Source organism: Entelurus aequoreus, linkage group LG05 (genome assembly GCF_033978785.1).
Source record: "Entelurus aequoreus isolate RoL-2023_Sb linkage group LG05, RoL_Eaeq_v1.1, whole genome shotgun sequence".
NCBI classification, from domain to species: Eukaryota; Metazoa; Chordata; class Actinopteri; order Syngnathiformes; family Syngnathidae; genus Entelurus; species Entelurus aequoreus.
Genome location: NC_084735.1, coordinates 83289366 through 83315450, shown reverse-complemented (window position 1 = coordinate 83315450; position 26085 = coordinate 83289366). Strand labels below are relative to the sequence as shown.

The following is a 26085-nucleotide window of genomic DNA, read 5'->3' as shown; positions in this document are numbered from 1 at the left end:
TTAAGAATAGAAAACTAAGAAATCAAACTTTCAGAAGTATTCACAGCTATTGCTCAATACATTCCGGATGCAATATATATATATATATATATATATATATATATATATACAAATATATACTATACAGTGCATCTGGAAAGTATTCACAGCGCTTCACTTTTTCCACAATTTTTTTATGTAACAGCGATTATTTTAAAATGGAATAAATTCATTTTTGTCCTCAAAATTCTACTCACAATACCCCATAATGACAATGTGAAAAGGTATTTAAAAATGTTTTTGCAAATGTATTTAAGAATAAAAAATTAAGAAATCAAACATTCAGAAATATGCACAGCTATTGCTCAATGCATTCCGGATGCAATATGTATATATATATATATATATATATATATATATATATATATATATATATATATATATATATATATATATATATATATATATATATATATATATATATATATATATATATATATATATATATATATATATATATATATATATATATATATATATATATATATATATATATATATATATATATATATATATATATATATATATATATATATATATATATATATATATATATAGTATGAATCAGAGGTGGGACCAAGTCATTGCTTTGCAAGTCACAAGTAAGTCTCAAGTCTTTGCCCTCAAGTCTCGAGTCAAGTCCCGAGTCAAGACAGGCAAGTCCCGAGTCAAGTCCAAAGTCAAGACTGGAAAGTCTCAAGTCAAGTCACAAGTCCTGCATTTTGAGTTTCGAGTCCTTTCAAGTCCTTTTAACCACAGACTAATATTTTTACACAGATTGTGTATGCTTTTAACCGCTGTATTTATTTATTAAAACAAGTGCATTTGAAATAGCAGGAAAAAAAATAGTACTGACATTGCAATTCATAATAGCACTATTAACCAGTCATTTTAATAGTTTAAACAATTTTAAACATTTAACTCATTCCTTTACAGAATAAACACATTTGCAAAAACAAGTGCAACTGTACTTATTTGTACAAAAGTGTTAACATTGTATTTCCATGGCATATTGCATTGTAACTACTTCCACTGCAGTTTCTATTCTGTTCTTACCTTATCTCATTGATCTCATCTCATACTGTATGTGTGTTTATGTGTGCGTACACATGAAAAACATAACAAATACATGAACATAACAATGAACAGAGTTGTACTTTTTAGATGTCAGGGCCCTATGCAATATGTACACATATTCTTAATATAGTATATATTTTAACTGACCTTTATTTGACTATGTTTGTCTTTTTGTAGGTGGCTAAAATATGCGGTGCTGCTGACCGCCGTCTAACGTTATGTTACTGTGTGTGATACATTGACTAACGTAACGTTAAGTCTAGGTACCTCATGCAACCCTGCTTAAAAAAATCACTTGACAAAAAGTATGAATAAGGAAGCAAACTGCAGTGGACGCAACATATTGCTGTGTTTGAAATGATGTTATAACCATAGACATCTTATAAGTAGACGCAGTATTGGTTGCTGTGACGTGAGCAATTTGCATCTTGAAGTGGTGATGAGGAGCCGGCGAGCAGCCTAAACTGACAGTTGACAGGTAGAAAACAAAGATGCCGGGCTGGTGTTCAGCGTTTTCCTGCTCAAATGAGCGGACTGTTGAAAATAGGAATCGGGGGATTACTTTTCACAAGTAAGATTTAACATTAATGTACTTTTGGTTGTATTTTATGAAAATAACATTACCACAGAGTTAAGAAGGAGCAAAGATCTTCAATATTTGTATGTGAAAATCACAAATAAATCTTCTGGGGGAGGATGACCCCCCTACAGGGGTTTGGTTTACAAACTTTCAGCCCCACCTAAAACAAAATTCACCAGCCGCCACTGATTATGGTGCATTCTCATTTTAGGCAAAATATAAGACAATACTTTCTTAACAGTATAATTGTAACCAGGAATAAGTCTTCAAGTAACAATATTCAAATACTAACATTGTTGGGTAAGACAGCATTTGGATGTATTCTGAATCCAGTGAAACAGATTGGTGGTTTTAGCTGATATAAAGACTTTCAGGTGTTTATATATGTTTAAGTAATTGGCAGACGCTTTTATCCAAAGCGACATACATAAAAAATACATATATAACAATCACTGTAAACATTATCATTTAAGGGAAGAATGTAATACAAAATATCAATACAAAGTGTCAAGACAGAATAAACTCTCTGCTGCTGCAGCAACAGAGATACGGTCTATAAGATATATAGATATCTAATGTATTCATACATTGTTTATGTAGGATATACGCATGTATATATAACGTAATTATATTGTTTCTTCAACTTAAAAATAGCTGACCGTTTTTTCCCCCCTTCTCTGGGCTTATATTCCCAGTTTTGATCTCGGACGTCTGGTCACTTATAGCATATAAGAATATTCTATTACTGTTAAGCAAACTATGAATAATAAAACATGTGTCCGTTATCATAGCTACACGTATGACAAAATAGCGCGTGAAAACGAGTGGTATTCAGTGAGGTAAAATGAATTAAATGCGCTGACAGTTCATTGCTCCTGACAAATGAATTGCACTGAGTGGAGCGGATCACCACTCCAAGATGGCGGCCCCGCGTCTCGTCTGCGCCAGTAAGCAGTAGCGCTCGATGCTGCGTCTACTTATAAGATGTCTATGGTTATGACGTTAGCAGTGAGTTTACAGCCTCACTGATTTAACTACACAGCAAATAAAAGTCATGTTACTTAGCCAATAAACGTTATCTTACATTCAAAACTTACCCTTCTTTGTGCAACTTCAAATGTCGAACGAAGTTGGAAGTTGTTGCGTCTCCGTCTGTAATATTCGAACTGCGTGATTTGCATCCGGCAATTCGTTTTTTGTTGACCAAGTCGTAGTTTTTATACCCGAACGAAACCAACTTTGGTATAAATCTTTCTCACTGGCGCGTTGTTTGACAACTCTTGTTCATTGGTTGTCCTGCAATTTGATTGGATGAATGCTGTGTGATGAAAACAATGTAGATCTAATTTGATTGGCTGTTGTACTGAGAGCACACACGCTGACACGCAGCACACACGCTGATAGACAGACATGTACAAAATGAAAGCTACGGAGCGCTCCCAAATAACTTTTTAAGCTTTAGGTTTTGGGGAAAGTAGCAAGTCATGTCAAGTCAAAAGGCTCAAGTCCAAGTGAAGTCACAAGTCATTGATGTTAAAGTCTAAGTCGAGTTGCAAGTCTCTTTACATTTTGTCAAGTCGAGTCTAAAGTCATCAAATTCATGACTCGAGTCTGACTCGAGTCCAAGTCATGTGACTCGAGTCCACACCTCTGGTATGAATATAGTGTAGTAATGTAAGAGTGGCTTTGTGTTGCCTTGCAGAACCCCAAACCTAACTCTGAAGAGATAACGCTGATCTCAGAGCAGCTGGCCATGGAGAAGGAAGTCATTCGGGTTTGGTTCTGCAACCGGCGTCAAAAGGAGAAGAGGATCTTTTGTCCCGTGTCCAGTTTATCTGTCAAGTCCCAGGGTTACAACTCCAGGATGGTTGGTGACCATGCAGACTCGCATCTATTTTGGATTTGTTTACTGATATTGATCCGTGATGGATACTGATATGTGATTGATTGATGCAGGTGGCAGTTTCCAGGTCCTACAGCCCGCTGGCTTCAGGTGGAGGTGAGGAGCAGCATTAAAAAGTTGGCTATTAAAATGTTTTTTTAATTTGTTATTTTCTCATTGCAGTTTCTTCAAGTACGTCGCCAAACAGCACGAGTCGTGATCTTTCTCCCAACAGCTTTTCCGCAGCCTCGCTAACGTCTCAGCTCAACCAGGCGCCTTACAGCACCGCCGGGTCAGTTACCCTCCAAAAAAATGTTGGGTTCAAAAATAACCCAATTTCAACCCAACTGCCTGCTCAGAAAGGACAAACCCCTTATTTGAGTTATTTGAACTCAACATTTTGGGTTAATTTTTTCAACCCAAATTTTGCGTTGAATTATTTAACCCAAAAGTTGAGTTATGATAACTTAATGTTGGATGATTGTAAATAATGTTAATGAAAAAAGTAACTTTTTAATAATAAAAAAAAAAGCTTTGTACCCAAAAATGCGTTACTTGTTGCAAAACAACCCGAAAATGGTTCAAAATTTTGAAAAGCCAGAAATTTAAATTTAATTAATACCCTTATAACCCAAAAAATGGATTGCTATTCATAAAATATTATTATACATATATATACAGTACATTATATAATATATTAGTATATGTTATATACTGTATATATAACATGTAAATATTACATATATTCTATATTGCTACTACGGTACATTTTCAGTCTACTTTATACCTGCATTGTCCTTTCCATCCTTACACTTTCCATCCTTTGTAACTGAGCTACTGTGTGGAACAATTTCCCATGTGGATCAATAAAGTTTGTCTAAGTCTAAGTCTAAAAATAACTCCAAAATGTAACCCAACACTAGCAACTCATAAATTGGGTTGTCAAAATAACCCAGTATTTTTTTAGTGTGTACATTCATTTCAGCAGTACATTATTATTATTATTTATAGTAGTATTGCTTTGTTGAATTGAGATTTTAATGAACTATTGTCCCGAAAGGGACAAGCGGTAGGAAATGGATGGATGGATGGATATTGGCATATTATTTCCCTTTTTTTATATGTATTTTGTCTATTTGCATTTATAGTGCAAGCATCACTATAAAATCATTCATTTCAAAATGAGGAAAACAGCACCCTCTGGTGGCTTTAAGCAGTATCAGCTTCATTTTTATTTTATTTTTTACAATTGTAACTACTGAATATACAACTATTATATTATAAATTCAGATTTAAATGCCTTACTATACCTTTTTTTTTTCAACCCAACTTTTGCGTTGAATTATTTAACCAAAAAGTTGGGTTATGATAACTTAATGTTGGGTTATTCCCAACCAAACTATTGGGTTGAATTATTTAACCAAAAAGTTGGGTTATGCTAACTCAATGTTGGGTGATTGTAAATAATGTTAATGAGATGAATCCATACTAAAATTCCCTTCAAGAAAAAAATAACTTTTTAATAAAAAAAAGAAAAAAAAGCCTTTTACCCAAAAATGCATTACTTGTGGAAAAACAACCCAAAAATGGTTCATAATTTTGAAAACCCAGAAATTGGGTTGAAATAATACCCCTATAACCCCAAAAAATGGATTACTATTCATAAAAATAACTCCAAAATGTAATCCAACACTATAGCAACCTAAAAGTGGGTTATCAAAATAACCCAGTATTTTTTTAGTGTGTACGTTCATTTCAGCAGTACGGTATTATTATTATTAATAGTAGTATTGCTTTATTTAATTGCGATTTTAATTAACTATTGGCAAATTATTTCCCTTTTTTATATGTATTTTATATATTCGCATGTCTTTCGATTTATTTATTTAACTTGTCAGTAATAAATAAATGAAAACAAATTAAAAAGGACAAGCAGTAGAAAATGGATGGACTTGTCACTGGCCTGCTTTGTTACTTTTATTAAAAAGCAGCACAATAAAATCATTCATTTCAAAATGAGGAAAACAGCACCCTCTAGTGGCTTTAAGCAGTATCACCTTCATTTTTTTATTTTATTTTTTATTTACAATTGTAACCACTGAATATACAACTATTATATTATAAATTTACAGGATTTAAATACCTTTTTTCCCTCAAAATTATTTTCTTAAAAAATACTGAGTTAATTCTTGAATTTAATTAACATTTTAAAACTTGGTTCTTGTGTGTTTGTCCCTGCAGGTCCTGGTACCGGTCATGGAGTTCCAACACGTATCCCCACTGAGGAACTGGAACATGAACTGGTTTTGTTGTTTAGAAGCGTTTATGGCAGCGGAAAACAGGCGATGCTTGAATTTGTGACTTAGAAGAAAATGAAGAAGAAGAAGGAGAGCCTGAGAGTCCAGCTCATAAGCTTGTTAGCTATAAACTATTTAATGAGGCGGAATGTAAATATTCCTCTTTTAATGTCAGCAGACTCGCAATCTGCTAGCAATGGAAAAATGGAATTGCTTCCAACTTGCCCGGCATGTTTGTTTACAAGTTTTAGTCGACTGCTTGCAGCAAGTTAACGTGGTTTTCATGATAAGCATTCAATAATGTCATGTTTATGTGAAAATAAATGAATCAATCATCTTGTCAATGTCTCTGGAATCTAACCGACAACTACTTTAAACATAACGTAATGGAGACGATACAAGACTTTTTTTATTTTTTTTAGATAAAACCAATTCAAAAAGTGTTGACAATACTTGTTTATCTTTTTAAACAATAATCAAATGTTTTGATTTTTTAAAATAATTAATTGACTATTAATATTGTAGTTTGCAGTGGTAGCCAGAATTATTTTTAATACACGGTTATCTTTTTAAACAATATTAAAATTGTTAGATTTTTTTCTTTTTAGAAATGATTATTATTATTCTAGTTTGCAGTGGTTGCAGGGGAAAACAATTAAAAATACTGTTGTTGATAGTTTTAAATAGTATTTAAATGATCAGATTATTTTTAGAAAATATTGATAATTAATATAGTAGTTTGCAGTAATAGCCAGATTTTTTTATTTTTTTTTAAATACCTGTTTTATCCATTTAAATAATATTTAAATTCAATTGTTGGGCTTTTTGGAAATAATTGATTAATAATGTTGTAGTTTGCTATGGAAGCCAGAAAAATGTGTAAAATACTTGTTGATTTTAACCAATAATATTTAAATTAGTAGAATTGTTTTTAGAAATAATAATAATAATTATATATATATATCTTTTTTTTTTCTTTTTTTTACAAGCAATTGATTATCAATATTGTGGTTTGCAATTGTAGTTACAAATCATGTTTAAAAGACTTGTTGATTTTTAAACAATATTTAAATTATATTTTTTGGAAATAATTGATTAATAATATTGTAGTTTGTAGTGGTAGCCAATTTTTTAATATTTAATTTCAAAAAACGCATTTATCTTCTTAAAAAATATTTTGATTGTTTGATTTTTATTTTTATTTTTTTCAAATAATTGATTATTCATTTTGTAGTTTCAGTGGTAGCCAGAAAAAAATGTGAAAATACTGTATTTTTTAAAAACATTATTCAAATTGTTAGACTTTCAAAAAAAAATTTTTTTCATATTGTAGTTTGTCTAGAAAAACATGTTAAAATACTTGTTGATTTTTAAAAATGTTTAAATTATATATTATTAAAAATAATGTATTATTAATATTGTAGTTTGCAGTCGTAGCTCGAAAAACATGTTAAAAATACTTGATTTTTAAACACATTTAAATTATTATATATTATTAGGAATCATTTATTATTAATATTGTAGTTTGCAGTCATAGCTAGAAAACATGTTAAAAATACTTGCTGATTTTTAAAAATATTTAAATTATTATATATTAGAAATAATTGATTATTAATACTGTATTTTGCAGTGGTAGCCATACATTTAATCGAAAATACTTGTTTATGTTTTTAGGTAATATTTAAATTGTTTGACTTTTTTGAAACATTTGATTATTAACATTGTAGTTTGCAGTAGGAGCCAGGGAAAAAAAAGTGTTACACTTGCTGATTCATTTTGAAAGTATTTAAATGATTTAACTTTTCAAAAACTATAATTGTAGTAGACAGTGGCGGGCAGAATAATAGCGGCATGTAACTACAACTATGTTCTCAGCATGTAAGTGACACAGAAGTATAAGGCATGTATGTACATTTTAATGATAAAAGAACATTCAAACAAGCACGTTAGAATGAGCAATAAAAGAAGGCTTCGATCGTCACTTTGAAGAAAGACGTCAGAGGAAGTCAAAAGAGGTCGTCGTGTCGCTCCTCAGTTTAAGTTTCTTTGTACCTGCAAATAAAAAATGGCTCTATCACGTCTCAAATGTAAGACAAATTACAATTTAAGCAGATTTACGTCTCAAACTAGTGTTAATATTGCAAGAATGTTTGATGGATTAAATTCCCAGTCAAATAATTACTTGTTTTTTATTTTTGTCAATAATAAAATAACAATGTATAAATAAATAATTAAAAATCTGATTGACATTAATAATAAAATAATATACCGTATTTTTCAGACCATAGGGCGCACCGGACTATAAGGCGCACTGCCTATGAATGGTTAATTTTTTAAAATCTTTTTTCATATATAAGGCGCAATATAGGGCGCATTAAAGGAGTCATAATATTAAAAAAATATTCTAAATGTAAAACACTTCCTTGTGGTCTACATAACATGTAACGGCGGTTCTTTGGTCAAAATGTTGCCTAGATGACGTTTTTTACAGATCATCTTCAAGCTGCTTCCCGACAGTCGCTTCCGGATGTGCCGTTCTGTGGGCGGTCTTATTTACGTGGCTCACCTTCGGCACAAATGCGTCCCGTGAAAAAACGTCCGACGGGAACTCTCCAATAACTAAAGTTAAGTCAAGTTTGATGGTTATATTATTTAAATAATATTGTTATATATTTTTTTCTTTCATTTTAAATATTTAGTTTTTTTTTATACACACCATAAATGATAAATAAATAATAAATTTATTATTTATTTATTTATTATTATTTATTATTATTTATTTATTATTGATCATTTATACACACCATAGTTATTTTTTTCTAAATAAAGCAGACGGTTCACTTAAAAAAAAAAGTGTTTTATTTCTGTACGTCATTTGAGGAGACATAGGAAGAGGATTCACATGACCCCATATGTTGCGGTTTACCTGACACATGAAACATGAGTGAGTGTGTGAGTGAATTATATTTATATAGCGCTTTTTCTCTAGTGACTCAAAGCGCTTTTACATTTAAGTTACATTTAAACCAGTGTGGGTGGCACTGGGAGCAGGTGGGTAAAGTGTCTTGCCCAAGGACACAACGGCAGTGACTTGGATGGCGGAAGCGGGGATCGAACCCGGAACCCTCAAGTTTCTGCCACGGCCGCTCTACCAACCGAGCTATACGTGATGAACTTTAGCCACCGGATGGCAGTAGAGTGTTGAATAGCTTAAAATGTGTGTGTCAGTTGCTATGTAGAGTGGCGCTTTCCATCATTTTCATCAGACTGCAGGACTGGGGCCATATGAATCGCTTCCCTTCTGTAGAACGTGATACCATTGTATGAATTTTTTTTAAAAAAGGCCGCTCACCCTCTGATTCGAGGAAGACGTCCACACCAGCCTTGAGCTTCTTTGAAAACAAGCCTGGACAAAAACTGCGGGAAAACAGAGAAGAGGGAAGATGAAGTCCACGAAGGACACGCTTGTGTCGTCCTGGTGCGAGCCAGGTGTCCTCACCAAGCAGGCCAGCACGTCGGCCGAGATGAGCATGTAGAAGACGTTGTTCCAGCCGTACGGCGAGATCACTCCGGCCAGCAGGGGGCCCAACGCGGCTCCTGAACAACACCCTCCCATCAGGACCAGTTCTTCACCAGCAGGACAAACATGGCGGCTCTTACCTACTGACCCCGTCCCGTCAATGATGGCCGTCACTGTGGACAAAGCTCTGGAGTTTCCTCTCAGACTCTCATGCGTGCCCTGAACGACAAAAATACCCATGATGCATCAGCACGCCGCCATGTTGAGGTCACAATAGAAATACTGGCAAGAACATTACGAGGTCGGCAGACACGGCCGTGGTGATGAGGGCGTACGGTCCGTTCACCAAACCTCCACACAGCAGCAGCATGCCTGCACACACACACACACACACACACACACACACACACACACACACACACACACACACACACACACACACACACACACACACACACACACACACACACACACACACACACACACACACACACACACACACACACACACACACACACACACACACACACACACACACACACACACACACCACACAAGCATTTATTTTGGTTAACATCACAAAACATTCACGGATGTTTCACTTTCTTTTCTTATTCCGGTCATGCGCACAGTCATGCGCCTCAACGTGTTCAAAAGGAGTAGGAAGAAGCAGAGTTTACGTGATGCAAGAAAGTCATCTTACCAATTGTCGTGCCGAGGCTCCTTTGTCCGATGGAATTGTAGAGAAAAAGCTGCAAAACAGATCGGATTCATGTTAAGGCCCTCGAGAGACCCCGACTCAGGAGAAAAAGGTCAACGCTCACCATGGGCGCAGCGGCCAGCAACATGACGCAACACGTCGTGGCTCTCCCGCCGGTGTAGTCGGACACGAGGCCCGCCGTGATTCCGCCTGGCGGACACAACAGCAGCACACTGAGTCACATGCTCAACGTCCAGACATCAACTGTTGGACTTTGTGAAGATATGCAGCAGTGCACTCAACACCGCATCCCACAAACATGGCCAAAAACGCTGCAACACATTCCACAAACATGGCCAAAAACGCTGCAACACATTCCACAAACATGGCCAAAAACGCTGCAATATATTCCACAAACACTGCACCACATTCCATGAACATGGCCGAAAACGCTGCAACACATTCCACAAACATGGCCGAAAACGCTGCAACACATTCCACAAACATGGCCAAAAACGCTGCAATATATTCCACAAACACGGCCGGCACTGCACCACATTCCATGAACATGGCCGAAAACGCTGCAACACATTCTACGAACATGGCCGAAAACGCTGCAACACATTCCACAAACATGGCCGGCACGCTGTACCGCATTCTATGACCATGGCCGAAAACGCTGCAACACATTCCACAAACATGGCCAAAAACGCTGCAATATATTCCACAAACACGGCCGGCACGGCACCACATTCCATGAGCATGGCCGAAAACGCCGCAACACATCCCACAAACATGGCCGAAAACGCTGCACCACATTCCACAAACATGGCCAAAAACGCTGCAATATATTCCACAAACATGGCCGGCACTGCACCACATTCCACGAACATGGCCGAAAACGCTGCAACACATTCCACAAACATGGCCGAAAATGCTGCAATATATTCCACAAACACTGCACCACATTCTACAAACATGGCCGAAAACGCTGCAACACATTCTACGAACATGGCCAAAAACGCTGCAATATATTCCACAAACACGGCCGGCACTGCACCACATTCCATGAACATGGCCGAAAACGCTGCAACACATTCTACGAACATGGCCGAAAACGCTGCAACACATTCCACAAACATGGCCGGCACGCTGTACCGCATTCTATGACCATGGCCGAAAACGCTGCAACACATTCCACAAACATGGCCAAAAACGCTGCAATATATTCCACAAACACGGCCGGCACGGCACCACATTCCATGAGCATGGCCGAAAACGCCGCAACACATCCCACAAACATGGCCGAAAACGCTGCACCACATTCCACAAACATGGCCAAAAACGCTGCAATATATTCCACAAACATGGCCGGCACTGCACCACATTCCACGAACATGGCCGAAAACGCTGCAACACATTCCACAAACATGGCCGAAAATGCTGCAATATATTCCACAAACACTGCACCACATTCTACAAACATGGCCGAAAACGCTGCAACACATTCTACGAACATGGCCAAAAACGCTGCAATATATTCCACAAACACGGCCGGCACTGCACCACATTCCATGAACATGGCCGAAAACGCTGCAACACATTCTACGAACATGGCCGAAAACGCTGCAACACATTCCACAAACATGGCCGGCACGCTGTACCGCATTCTATGACCATGGCCGAAAACGCTGCAACAAATTCCACAAACATGGACGAAAATGCTGCAATATATTCCACAAACACTGCACCACATTCTACGAACATGGCCGAAAACGCTGCAACACATTCCACAAACATGGCCGAAAATGCTGCAATATATTCCACAAACATGGCCAAAAACGCTGCAATATATTCCACAAACACGGCCGGCACTGCACCACATTCCATGAACATGGCCGAAAACGCTGCAACACATTCTACGAACATGGCCGAAAACGCTGCAACACATTCCACAAACATGGCCGGCACGCTGTACCGCATTCTATGACCATGGCCGAAAACGCTGCAACACATTCCACAAACATGGCCGAAAACGCTGCAATATATTCCACAATTACTGCACCACATTCTACGAACATGGCCGAAAACGCTGCAACACATTCCACAAACATGGCCGAAAACGCTGCAACACATTCGACAAACTTGGCTGAAAACGCTGCAATATATTCCACAAACACTGCACCACATTCTACGAACATGGCCGAAAACGCTGCAACACATTCCACAAACATGGCCGAAAATGCTGCAATATATTCCACAAACATGGCCAAAAACGCTGCAATATATTCCACAAACACGGCCGGCACTGCACCACATTCCATGAACATGGCCGAAAACGCTGCAACACATTCTACGAACATGGCCGAAAACGCTGCAACACATTCCACAAACATGGCGGACACATGTTACAAAACACACATGGCAGACACATGTTATAAAACAGACCACAAACATGGCGGACACATGTTATAAAACAGACCACAAACATGGCGGACACATGTTATAAAACAGACCACAAACATGGCGGACACATGTTATAAAACAGACCACAAAAATGGCGGACACATGTTATAAAACAGACCACAAACATGGCAGACACATGTTATAAAACAGACCACAAACATGGCAGACACATGTTATAAAACAGACCACAAACATGGCAGACACATGTTACAAAACACACATGGCAGACAAATGTTATAAAACAGACCACAAACATGGCAGACACATGTTATAAAACAGACCACAAACATGGCAGACACATGTTATAAAACAGACCACAAACATGGCAGACACATGTTATAAAACAGACCACAAACATGGCAGACACATGTTATAAAACAGACCACAAACATGTTGGACACATGTTATAAAACAGACCACAAACATGGCAGACACATGTTATAAAACAGACCACAAAAATGGCGGACACATGTTATAAAACAGACCACAAACATGGCGGACACATATTATAAAACAGACCACAAACATGGCGGACACATGTTACAAAACACACATGGCAGACACATGTTATAAAACAGACCACAAACATGGCGGACACATGTTATAAAACAGACCACAAACATGGCGGACACATGTTACAAAACACACATGGCAGACACATGTTATAAAACAGACCACAAACATGGCGGACACATGTTATAAAACAGACCACAAAAATGGCGGACACATGTTATAAAACACACCACAAAAATGGCGGACACATGTTACAAAACACACATGGCAGACACATGTTATAAAACAGACCACAAACATGGCGGACACATGTTATAAAACAGACCACAAAAATGGCGGACACATGTTATAAAACAGACCACAAACATGGCGGACACATGTTATAAAACACACCACAAAAATGGCGGACACATGTTATAAAACAGACCACAAACATGGCGGACACATGTTACAAAACACACATGGCAGACACATGTTATAAAACAGACCACAAACATGGCGGACACATGTTATAAAACAGACCACAAACATGGCGGACACATGTTATAAAACAGACCACAAACATGGCAGACACATGTTTTAAAACAGACCACAAACATGGCCGACACATGTTACAAAACACACATGGCAGACACATGTTATAAAACAGACCACAAACATGGCGGACACATGTTATAAAACACTCCACAAAAACGGCGGACACATGTTTTAAAACAGACCACAAACATGGCGGACACATGTTACAAAACACACATGGCGGACACATGCTATAAAAACAGACCACAAACATGGTGGAAACATGTTATAAAACGCCAGTGATGGGCAAACTACTTGGAAAACATAGTAAACTAAGCGACTAGTTACTCTCTATTAAATGGTGCTAAGGTACAGGGTAAGCTATCCCAAGAGAACTGTAGCAAAGTACACTACAAGCTACACGGCAAAAGTAGCTTAGTACATCAACATAAGTATAAATATATATTTCAACTTAATGCACAACTTTCCACCAAACAAAAAGGCAAAGAAAAAATGCTTTATTCTAATGAACACACACTGGAAACATGCCCTCTGTCTGGCTTTTCAACACTTCAACATTTCTTTTAACTTGCAAAGTGTACAGAATGAGGGGAAAAACATTGGACACAAAATAAGTAAAAGGCAGTGAAACAATAATAATTAAAAAAATAATTTACCACCACAAGGGGGCGATACTAATGTGTAGTCATGATCAGACCCCTACCTAAAAGCTTATACCAGGTGCAGTAATGACAATTTGATGGTTGATGGCTCGGAGCAGTTTTTGCCGCCACTACGAATAGGTACTGACCGAATCTGCACTTTAGGGTGTCACTGCATTTTTACCAATTCTGTTCAAGATCTGTATTTGTGGAGCCGCGTTACAAATGTTGAAAGTTTTGTGGCGAACCATCAGATCACAGATTGGCGCCATGCCACGCCAACATCCTATAGCTTTGGCAAAATTCCTTCGCAATTCCTGTCTGGTATTTGTCATTTTAACCGCTACTCATTTGGTGCGAGTCCCTAGAAGGAGCTGTGAAAGTACGACACCTGTTTTTGACGGAAACCAAGTTACCGACCCAACTTCCTGTTTTTAAAAATGGGTTCTTGAGGCTTTTAGAATAGTGCGTCCTGTCATGACAGACGTCTCCAGCGTTTTTTGTGACGATATGTCAATTTAGTGGCAGGGGCTATTTTTTTCAAATTTTCAAGGGTGGCGCTATAGAGTCAATTTTGAAATGTCCTGTTCGGTACGCACAAAGTAACACATTTTTCACCAGACCAGACATGCTTGCAAAAACTGGTGAGTTTTTGTGCATGACAAAGGCCTCGTAAATGTGATCCAAGTTTGAGAAAAACAATGCACGGAGGAAGCAGCTTTTGCTGCTCTGGCCCTAACTATATTAAATAAACACCAAAATATACTCTCTATTGGAATGGGGACGTATTAGCACGGGACAAATAATAGAAAAATGACAAAAATGACAATAACCTGGTCCAAGCAAAGTGCAAAACATCTGTCTCAAAAAACACAACAAACTTTATATGAACAGCAATTAATAAAAGTAAACTGGACTGGAATCCTGTGCACTGTCAGGTTAGCCCAGGGGTCGGCAACCCGCGGCTCCGGAGCCGCATGCGGCTCTTTGACCACTCTGACGCGGCTCAGCTGCATACTTGCCGACCCTCCCGGTTTTCCCTGGAGTTTTACAGACGTCAGTGCCTCTCCTAGTGATCTCCCGGGGTTAATATTCTCCGATTTTCACCCTAACAATTGAATTAAGAGAGTACCTTATCGGTACTGCAATAATTGTCCTCTATAGCCTGCACAAATCGCATGCCAACCCAGCCACATGTTGTATACAGCTTCTGCTTGCTAACGTAGGAGACAGCAAGCATACTTGGTCAACAGCCACACAGCTTACACTGACGGTAGCCGTTTAAAACAACTTTAAAACTGTTACGTTACAAATATGCGCCACACTGTGAACCCACACCAAAAAAGAATGACAAACACATTTCTGGAGAACCTCCACACCGTAACACAACAAAAACACAACACAGCAAATACCCAGAATCCCATGCAGCCGGTCTACATTATACACCCCCCCCCCTACCACCAAAACCGCCCACACATCAACCCCCCCCTCCGTGCGTCGGTTGAGGTGGGCGGGGTTTGGTGTTAGGGGGGCGGGGGGGGGTAGACCGGAAGAGTTAGGGCTGCATGGGATTCTGGGTGTTTGTTTTGTTGTGTTTATGTTGTGTTACAGCGCAGATGTTCTCCAGAAATGTGTTTGTCATTCTTTTTTGGTGTGGGTTCACAGTGTGGCGCATATTTGTAACATAACAGTGTTAAAGTTGTTATATACGACCACCGTCAGTGTAAGCTGTGTGTCTGTTGAACAAGTATGCCTTGCTGTCACTAATGTGTGCACTGAGCATGCTGAAGCTGCATTCAACATGTGGCCGAGCAGGTACGCTGTTGGAGCAGACTGTAGAGGGCGCTAAAGGCAGTACCCTCACGCCCTGGAACTCGGGAATCTCCCGGATAAATTGAGAGGGTTGGCAAGTATGACGCTATCAGGCGCAATCGCGGGTCGCACTATCATTAAATTTTTATATGAAGGTGCGGGCCGGGGCGTGTGTCTGAGACCACTGGTTAAAACATAGCACAAAGCAAAAAAAGCTTTGTATGCAGTGTTATTTCGTTTTAAATTTTCAAGAGTTTTGAGGCTCCCATTGTTTTCTTTAATTTGCGAAACTTGTCAAAATGGCTCTTTGAGTGGTAAAGGTTGCCGACCCCTGGGTTAGCCAGAACAAAACAGAACGTTTATCAAATGTTAAAAAGAGTGCCAATTAAATAAAAGTGCCGGTAAATGACCTACTGATGCACCCTTGAAGAAACATGTTTTGTTTTGTTTTTTCCATTTATTTATTTATTTCAGGCAATGACATAAAGAAGTACACGTTGACAAAATATAATAATATAAATGAATATAGTGCATGATTGTCCAGTTTTGCCTGAAAGGGAGTGGGAAGAAGATAACTTATTTAATCCCACCCCCAGTTCTCCATTCAGTGATTATTCACATGAGTTTCACTCTTACTTTGTTCAAGGATTATAATACAGATGTTGTATCATAGTGGCATTACCACAGGTAACAATAATTATCACACTGTAACAATAATTTGTATCAACAATGTAGGAATAATGAATATACGAACAATGGTAATAGACAACATCGCACTAATGGTAAGGAAACATTGAGCACATGTTAACACTTTGAGACAGAGTATAGCAGCAGGTCAAATTAAAGACCCTCATCTCTATATTTGAACCAGACCCCATGTTTGTGTAATAGTTTAAATCGATTAATAGTTTGGCATTGCTTGTGTTGTATGTCCAGTTTGTTCCATAGTTTTACTCCGCATTTACTCCGTTATTCAAACAAACAAAAGAGCAAACGGTGCATGAAAATACTACGTTTATGGAGTGCATACTCATGTGGTTCACGCCACAGCTGCGGGTTGTTATGATTTTGCTTCACGGTTTTGATGACACACCATATTGACAAAAGTATTTGGCCACCTGCCTTGACTCACATTTGAACTTGAAGTGCCGTTCCATTCCTAACCCATAGGGTTCAATATGATGTCGGTCCACCTTTTGCAGCTTCAACTCTGCTGGGAAGGCTGTCCACAAGGTGGCGGAGTGTGTTTATAGGAATTTTCCACCGTTCTTCCAAAAGCGCATTGGTGAGGTCACACACTGATGTTGGTCGAGAAGGCCTGGCTCTCAGTCTCTGTTCTAATTCATCCCAGCAAAATTGTTGCCATCTAAGCTACTGTATGTTTATTGCCAGTGTTCTGGATAAAAATTGATACTTTATAAATCATATTCAAAAACACTGACTTAGATTACTGACACCATAATGCTTTGTGTCGTTATTGTTGGCTTTAGGGTTTTTTTTGTGCTTTTTCTCCTTGTTTCTTGCCGTTTTTCCAATTTTTGCTGGGGTTTTTTGTTTTTTTGAATGTGCCTAGGGCCAATAACAAACAACTCAGGGGCCACAGACGGCCTCCCTGCCGCATCTTAGGCACCCCAGCTGTAGAAGATGAATGTTCATGGCCAGTATAGTCTTAGTACTGTGGTCATTTTGTTCATCCTGTAGTCCGCTTACGTCAGCGCCGGAAGTAGTAAAATCAGCAGTAGACCTGGCGGGATTATCCTCTGTGACAAAAAGGGGATAAACGGGGAAGTCCTTATTTGGCTGCCGCCTTGTCTTATCATATATTACTTCCTTTGCACAAGTCAATTTTTACTTTTGTATGCACAATAAATCAACACAAAATCTGTACTTTGGAGCAATGTTCACGGACTCCTATCTGGCTTGTTAGCTTTCCGTCGCAGGCAAGCGCAGAAGGTCGTGGTTAAGGGAAGAGTTGTTTGGTGTTGGAAGCTAGAAAATGTCCGATGCGTTGCAACAATCAGCATTAGTGCATTGTTGCAGCTGGATGATTTTTAAGCACGTCATGAAATGAGCATTTTCGAGACGAGCGGGCGGGTGTAGTGGGCGGCTGTGCTCGGTGGGGTGGGGCCGCGGTGCCGAGGGGTGAGAGGCTGAAGATCGAGAGGCAGAGGCATGCGTGTTTCCTGATTGCGGTTCTGTTAGCCACTTCCCGGGTGGGGTTGTCACTTACCGATGTCATATTAATCAGGGTTTTTTCTTCGTTCAAAATTGCCTCCATCTAATTTTGTGCCGCCCCCAGCCAGAGCGATTGATATCGCTCAACACAGAGTAAAGAGAGCAAGTCAGTTTGGACAGTACAAACCGACTTAGAGAAGTTCCTCTCTGGCTTTGAGTCACCCGAGTGCTGACTCAGCTAATTTTTCAATGTTTGGTGGTGATCAATCTCGAGAAGACATGAGCATGTTGAACTATGAAAAGGAAATGACGTAAAAAAAAACCAGAGCGATTGATGTCCCTCTGCGGCAGCTACGTATTTTTACTGCAGTTGCATGCTATAGAGGTGCTATATCGACAGCAGTGCACCGGAAAGACCTGAAGCAACTACCGTAGAAGAACCAGATCGACTCGTGTTTTTTCCCGCTACTTGGTGCATAACATTGACCGCCGTAACAAGTGGATTTCTGTCATACGGAGGGATCACTTGACTCCTATAGAACACTCCAGACTGTGCTGTGAACATTTGGTCTCTGGTAAGTGAACACAGCTAGTAGGGCTGTGAATCTTTGGGTGTCCCACGATTCGATTCAAAATCGATTCTTGGGGTCACGATTCGATTCAAAATCGATTCTTGGGGTCACGATTAGATTCAAAATCGATTTTTTTTTTCAATTCAACACGATTCTCGAATAAAAAACGATTTTTTTTCCCCGATTCAAAAGGATTCTCTATTCATTCAATACATAGATTTCAGCAGGATCTACCCCAGTCTGCTGACATGCAAGCAGAGTAGTAGATTTTTGTAAAAAGCTTTTATAATTGTAAAGGACAATGTTTTATCAACTGATTGCAATAATGTACATTTGTTTTAACTATTAAATGAACCAAAAATATGACTTATTTTATCTTTGTGAAAATATTGGACACAGTGTGTTGTCAAGCTTATGAGATGCGATGCAAGTGTAAGCCACTGTGACACTATTGTTCTTTTTTTAATTTTATTTATAAATGTCTAATGATAATGTCAATGAGGGATTTTTAGTCACTGCTATGTGGAAATTGTAACTAATATTGATACTGTTGTTGATAATATTTATTTTTGTTTCACTACTTTTGGTTTGTTCTGTGTCGTGTTTGTGTCTCCTCTCTGTTTATTGCAGTTCTGAGTGTTGCTGGGTCGGGTTTGGTTTTGGAATTGGATTGCATTGTTATGGTATTGCTGTGTATTGTTTTGTTGGATTGATTAATTAAAAAAAAAATATATATATGTAAAAAAAATAAAAATAAAATAAAATTTAAAAAATCGATTTTTTAAAAATGAGAATCGATTCTGAATCGCACGTGAGAATCGCGATTCGAATTCGAATCAATTTTTTCCCACACCCCTAACAGCTAGTAGTGTTAGCTTTGTTTCCAACCTTTTCTGACTAATTATAATTGATCGATTGATTGAAGAATTTATTAGAAGTTTGCGTAGGATCAGGTAGAGTTTCATGGCGGTACAAATTGACTGGTACAAGGTCAACTAAAAGGAGTTACCCCAAGAAAGCATTACAAGCATGTCGTGTTTATTTATCAAAAAGTAACGTTTATGTTTTTTAGCGTTGCAGATATGGCAGGCAAAATCAGCCACTACTTTAAAAAGCGATCTCGCGAGGAGGAAAGTCAAGAGTCCAGGTAAAACAGAGCAGAGAAATTAACGTAACAGGCAGTTAAAATGTAATAATTCATGGTGGTGACAACATTTGGAAATGTTTGTCTACAGAGCACTTGAAGGCTGCTTCAAAATTATCTATGAGTGTCTCAAACAAAAGTGGCCCCACCACACAAGTTATGAGCCCATCATTCTCTTATGCAAGGGCACAGGTGTCAAACTCAAGGCCCGGGGGACGGATCTGGCCCGCGACATCATTTTATCTGGCCCGCAAACACCTGGAAATGATATGTGTCAATAAAGTACTTCATATTTTCTCACTAAATGTAATGGATTTTTTTTATTTTGACAGAAAAATATATATGTACTGCTTGAAGTTGCATGCCTTTTAAACTTTAATAGTGTCCATTATTGCAACCAATATTACAGTATATTATCATACTTTCCAATTTTTTTTTAATCAAAAATAAAAGTAAATACTTAAATATCTGCTTGACTTATGATTGTACAGCAAACTACCCATCAAATTAATAAAAAATGTAGGTTGCTTCTCTTTCTTCCCCTCCATTTTTCTGCATTCTTTCGTATCTCAAGTTATCATTACGTATGTATTGTTGCATTTGAACAATTGTATTGTTGATAATAAAGGTAAAGTATTGATATTGTTTATTATCAATAGCACTATGTCTATTGGTATTCATATTGCTCCATTTTTAGTGTAATAATACTCATTGTCATTTCTGTATTATTTTCGCTAACTGCTTATTTGCTATTACTTTTACCATCATATTTGTACATGTCATATTTGCTGATGTTGCTCTGTTGTTGTTGTTTTTGTCTCTCTGTCTAATCCCCCTCTTGTCCCCACAATTTCCCCCTCTGTCTTCCTTTTTCTCTCTTTCTATCCCCTCCTGCTCCGGCCCGGCTGCACCAAATGATAATATAAATACATTTAATAAAGTCAAAATACAAATAAGGCAACAAGAGAAGTATCCTACACTTCTCTTTTGTAAAGTACATCTGAACAGCCGATATGGGCATCTACATCTGCTATTTGATTTGCCTGAGAAGCTGGGCATGACATTATTAAAAATAAAAAAAATAAAAAAAATAAAATTAATAAAAAATGACAATACATTTTACGGAGTTCTTAACAGCATATTATGGTAAATAAAAAAAAAACTACCATTTTTTGGCGTTAAAATTATGGTGCATGGTCAGGATTGTACCACCTCAGCCTCAATTTGAGCCAGGAAAAACCCTGTTAATACATTTTTTTTAAATATTTTCGCGACTGACTGTTAGGATCCCAAAGATCGACTGGTAGATCGCAATCGACGGGTCGGCAACCCCTCCTTTAGAGACTTAAAGCGCTTTACATAGTGAAACCCATTATCTACATCTTGAGGCTACATTTAAACCAGTGTGGGTGGTACTGGGAGCAGGTGGGTAAAGCGTCTTGCCCAAGGACACAGGCAGTGACTAGGACAGTGGTTCTTAACCTTGTTAGAGGTACCGAACCCCACCAGTTTCATATGCGCATTCACCGAACCCTTCTTTAGTGAAAAATAAAATGTTTATTTTTTTCAAATTCAAGACAAAGTTATATGTTTTTGGTAACACTTTAGTATGGGGAACATATTCTAAGTAACAAAGACTTAATTTAGAGTTATTTGGACACTAGGGGAACATATTCTAAGTAATAAAGACTTAATTTAGAGTTATTTGGTTAGGGTTAGGGTCAGGGTTAGAGGGTTATAATAAGGCCATGCCGAATAAGGCATTAATAAGTACTTAACGACTAGTTAAGAGCCAATATGTTACTAATTTGCATTTTAATAAGCAACTAATTAATGGTGAATATGTTCCCTATACTAAAGTGTTACCATGTTTTTTTTACTGGTGCATAAAATGAAGCGTGCATGAACATCACCTTGTTCAAACAACAAAACCAACACAGTGCATAAACTCACAACAAATGACACAACTGCAAACCAGTCAGCTGTTGCCGTATCCGTAATACGCCGATAGGGAGAAATTTGTATTTACACGATGAGTCGGGTGTGTTTTGACCTCCGCCGAACCCCTGAGGCCGACTCACCGAACCCCTAGGGTTTGATCGAACCCAGGTTAAAAACCACTGGACTTGGAAGACGGGAGCAGGAATCGCACCTGGAACCCTCAAGTTGCTGGCACGGCCGCTCTACAAACCGAGCCACACCGCCCCATGAAACCCCCCACAAACATGGCGAATAACTGCTATTAAACCCCCTCACAAACCTGGCGCCCACATGCTACAAAATCCACCACAAACATATCGGACACATGCTATAAAATCCCCCACAAACCTGGCGCCCACATGCTATAAAATCCACCACAAACATATCGGACACATGCTACAAAATCCACCACAAACATATCGGACACATGCTATAAAATCCACCACAAACATATCGGACACATGCTATAAAATCCCCCACAAACCTGGCGCCCACATGCTATAAAATCTACCACAAACATATCGGACACATGCTATAAAATCCCCCACAAACATATCGGACACATGCTATAAAATCCCCCACAAACCTGGCGCCCACATGCTATAAAATCCACCACAAACATATCGGACACATGCTATAAAATCCCCCACAAACCTGGCGCCCACATGCTATAAAATCCACCACAAACATATCGGACACATGCTATAAAATCCCCCACAAACATATCGGACACATGCTATAAAATCCCCCACAAACCTGGCGCCCACATGCTATAAAATCCACCACAAACATATCGGACACATGCTATAAAATACCCCACAAACCTGGCGCCCACATGCTACAAAATCCACCACAAACATATCGGACACATGCTATAAAATCCACCACAAACATATCGGACACAAGCTATGAAACCCCCCACAAACATGGCAGACACACGCTATAAAATCCACCACAAACATGGCAGACACACGCTATAAAATCCCCCACAAACCTGGCGGCCACATGCTATAAAACACACCACAAACATATCGGACACAAGCTATGAAACCCACCACAATCATGGCAGACACACGCTATAAAATCCCCCACAAACCTGGCGGCCACATGCTATAAAACACACCACAAACATATCGGACACAAGCTATGAAACCCCCCACAAACATGGCAGACACACGCTATAAAATCCACCACAAACATGGCAGACACACGCTATAAAATCCCCCACAAACCTGGCGGCCACATGCTATAAAACACACCACAAACATATCGGACACAAGCTATGAAACCCACCACAATCATGGCAGACACACGCTATAAAATCCCCCACAAACCTGGCGGCCACATGCTATAAAACACACCACAAACATATCGGACACAAGCTATGAAACCCCCCACAAACATGGCAGACAAACGCTATAAAATCCACCACAAACATGGCAGACACAAAAGGCCCTTTTCCACCGCAGGAACTTTTTCAGGAACTTTCCCATTTATTTGTAAATCAAGTGTTTCCACCAAAAACTACCCGGGTAGATTTACTTCTTTAGGAACCTTTCGGAGTTCCTGCCAGCTAGGTAGGACTTTTGGAAGCTACCCTGAACCTTTTCGGGGGCGGGCTGTGCTGTGGAACGCTGTTTGGTGGAACAATGTTGGGGGTGGGGGGGGGGGGGGGGGGGCGGTCCTAAAACTTCGTTTTCAAACACACGACCTCTATCAGGATATATTTGGCCACTTGTTTATTTCTTATTTTTTGTGTATTTCTATTACAACAAACTTGACAACGGAGGAAAAGAAGAACGAAAGGAGCTTTCAACTTTTGCGGGGCATCTTTGTGTTGAAGAACGTTGATCAGTGGAACTATCTTGCAGTGTTTTTTACTCAGCCGTAGTCTTTAAACTTTATGCAGTTTATTGTTGTTCATTATTTTTACAAATTTAATTTCAATACGTGGACAAACTCTTTTGAACGTATTTGCAGAAGAATATAAAGTCGGACTCAAAGCACCGACCTCTGCTGCTTACTACTCTGACTTTGTTGTATAAACGTGAAATAAAGGAGGCAGCACACGAGTGGAACGAAGGTAAATAATAGAGATGTCCGATAATGGCTTTTTTTCCGATATCCGATATTGTCCAACTCTTAATTACCGATTCCGATATCAACCGATACCGATATATACAGTCGTGGAATCAACACATTATTATGCCTAGTTTTGTTGTGATGCCCCGCTGGATGCATTAAACAATGTAACAAGGTTTTCCAAAATAAATCAACTCAAGTTATGGAAAAAAATGCCAACATGGCACTGCCATATTTATTATTGAAGTCACAAAGTGCATTATTTTTTTTTAACATGCCTCAAAACAGCAGCTTGGAATTTGGGACATGCTCTCCTTGAGAGAGCATGAGGAGGTTGAGGTGGGCGGGGTTGGGGGGAGGGGTTGAGGTGGGGGGGGTGGTGTATATTGTAGCGTCCCGGAAGAGTTAGTGCTGCAAGGGGTTCTGGGTATTTGTTCTGTTGTGTTTATGTTGTGTTACGGTGCGGATGTTGTCCCGAAATGTGTTTGTCATTCTTGTTTGGTGTGGGTTCACAGTGTGGCGCATATTTGTAACAGTGTTAAAGTTGTTTATACGGACACCCTCAGTGTGACCTGTATGGCTGTTGATCAAGTATGCCTTGCATTCACTTGTGTGTGTGAAAAGCCGTAGATATCATGTGATTACGCAAAGGCAGTGCCTTTAAGGTTTATTGGCGCTCTGTACTTCTCCCTACGCCCGTGTACCACTCCGTACAGCCGCGTTTTAAAAAGTCATACATTTTACTTTTTGAAACCGATACCGATAATTTTCGATATGACATTTTAAGGCATTTATCGGCCGATATTATCGGACATCTCTAGTAAATAACATAAAATATTAACTATTTACTTTATTACATGTTGTAGAAGTAGTCAGTGACACTCCATTTGTGTAGTTATTAGCCTCAAACCTGAATTGAATGCTAATGCTAACAAGCTAACGCTAAAGCCGATGTGTTTGTGTTGTCGGCGTGAAATAAACACTGACATTTATTATTTATATATTGTTATTTACATCTGAAATAAACCACAGGGAACCGCCTGACCCTCATGAATTCATCATTTACTGAGAAAACAACTTTCTGACTGTAGGACTTTTTATGAACAATTCAGTACACTTTATTTTTTAAATCATGTCGTTTTGTATATTATCGCTTTGTATTTCATTTACTTACTTTTTAGTAAAAGAACTGCGACCTAATACTGTCTGTTTATTTACATGATATCAGTGTAGAAATATACTAAATCACTCCTCCATACGTCATCAGTCGGATTTGTATAAATTACCCTGCACCATGAAATGTGGTGGAAACACAAACCACACACTTCTACAGGAACCTATAGATCCAGGAACTAGAAGTTCCAGGAACTTTTGGTGGAAAGGGCCTAATGCATCACATACATGTTTCCAAGTAGAGCAAAAAGCCCAGATGAGGTCACAGCTTACCCACAATTCCTCCAACATCAAACAGCGTTGACATGTCGCCGGCTTCTTTCGCGTCAAAATGCGCTAAAAGGAAAAGATGAGCGTGTAAAGAACAGAAAAGGTTGCGCAGGTTAAGGAGCGTGTAGTGCCAGACTGACCGACGTTGGAGATGTAGAGAGGAAGCCAGTAGAGGAAGGTGTAGCTGACCAGCTTGGCAAAGAGCAGACACAAGGAGAACTCCAGCACGCCCTGCAAGAATCGGAGCACAGCGTCAATTAGCGCACTACTTCCAGCTACCACCGCCAGATGGCGCCACAGAAAGCTGGCACTCACAGGAATACTGAGAGCTCCACAGAAGCTGATGGCCTCCGAATGTTCAGAGTGGATCTCCGGCACCTCCGTGGCGATGGAACCGTTGCTAACTGGTGCCGAGTTCTGCAGGAGAGGCTCGGTCTCACCACTTTCCAAGTCATTCTGATACACACATATAGTCTCACAGGTGGTGTTTGCAGGGCGGGCGGCGACGGGGGTCAAAGGCTGGTTGCTTACGTGATGCTGAGGTAGAGTGCAGTCCACGTCTTCGGGTCCTGAAAGAGAGCGACAAAGTGTTGCGGACGTTGGCGTGCGAGCGCTGGGCGCACAA

The 26085-nt window shown here is 39.0% G+C and overlaps 2 protein-coding genes across 4 annotated transcripts in view; one reads left to right on the top strand and one right to left on the bottom strand.

Annotated features, from left to right (window-relative positions):
• Positions 1–6148, top strand: part of pou2f3 (POU class 2 homeobox 3) — a 58819-nt gene extending 52671 nt beyond the window's left edge. The window contains exons 10-13 of the mRNA XM_062046690.1: positions 3399–3563; positions 3653–3695; positions 3762–3870; positions 5820–6148. Of these exons, the coding sequence (XP_061902674.1) occupies positions 3399–3563; positions 3653–3695; positions 3762–3870; positions 5820–5862 (360 nt within the window). The 3' untranslated portion in view covers positions 5863–6148. The remainder of the gene's footprint in view (positions 1–3398; positions 3564–3652; positions 3696–3761; positions 3871–5819) is intronic.
• Positions 6149–7756: 1608 nt separating this feature from the next.
• Positions 7757–26085, bottom strand: part of slc37a2 (solute carrier family 37 member 2) — a 32602-nt gene continuing 14273 nt past the window's right edge. For 2 of the 3 annotated variants that reach the window (XM_062046561.1, XM_062046560.1), the window contains exons 9-19: positions 25992–26029; positions 25776–25916; positions 25601–25691; positions 25464–25526; positions 10220–10305; positions 10099–10147; positions 9694–9767; positions 9536–9614; positions 9375–9472; positions 9228–9292; positions 7758–7927 (exon numbers count right to left, since the gene is read on the bottom strand). In XM_062046561.1, coding sequence (XP_061902545.1) covers positions 7912–7927; positions 9228–9292; positions 9375–9472; positions 9536–9614; positions 9694–9767; positions 10099–10147; positions 10220–10305; positions 25464–25526; positions 25601–25691; positions 25776–25916; positions 25992–26029 — 800 coding nt within the window. In that variant the 3' untranslated portion in view covers positions 7758–7911. Of the gene's footprint in view, positions 7928–9227; positions 9293–9374; positions 9473–9535; positions 9615–9693; positions 9768–10098; positions 10148–10219; positions 10306–25463; positions 25527–25600; positions 25692–25775; positions 25917–25991; positions 26030–26085 lie in introns of all 3 variants that reach the window. The other variant, XM_062046563.1, reaches the window with a different exon arrangement.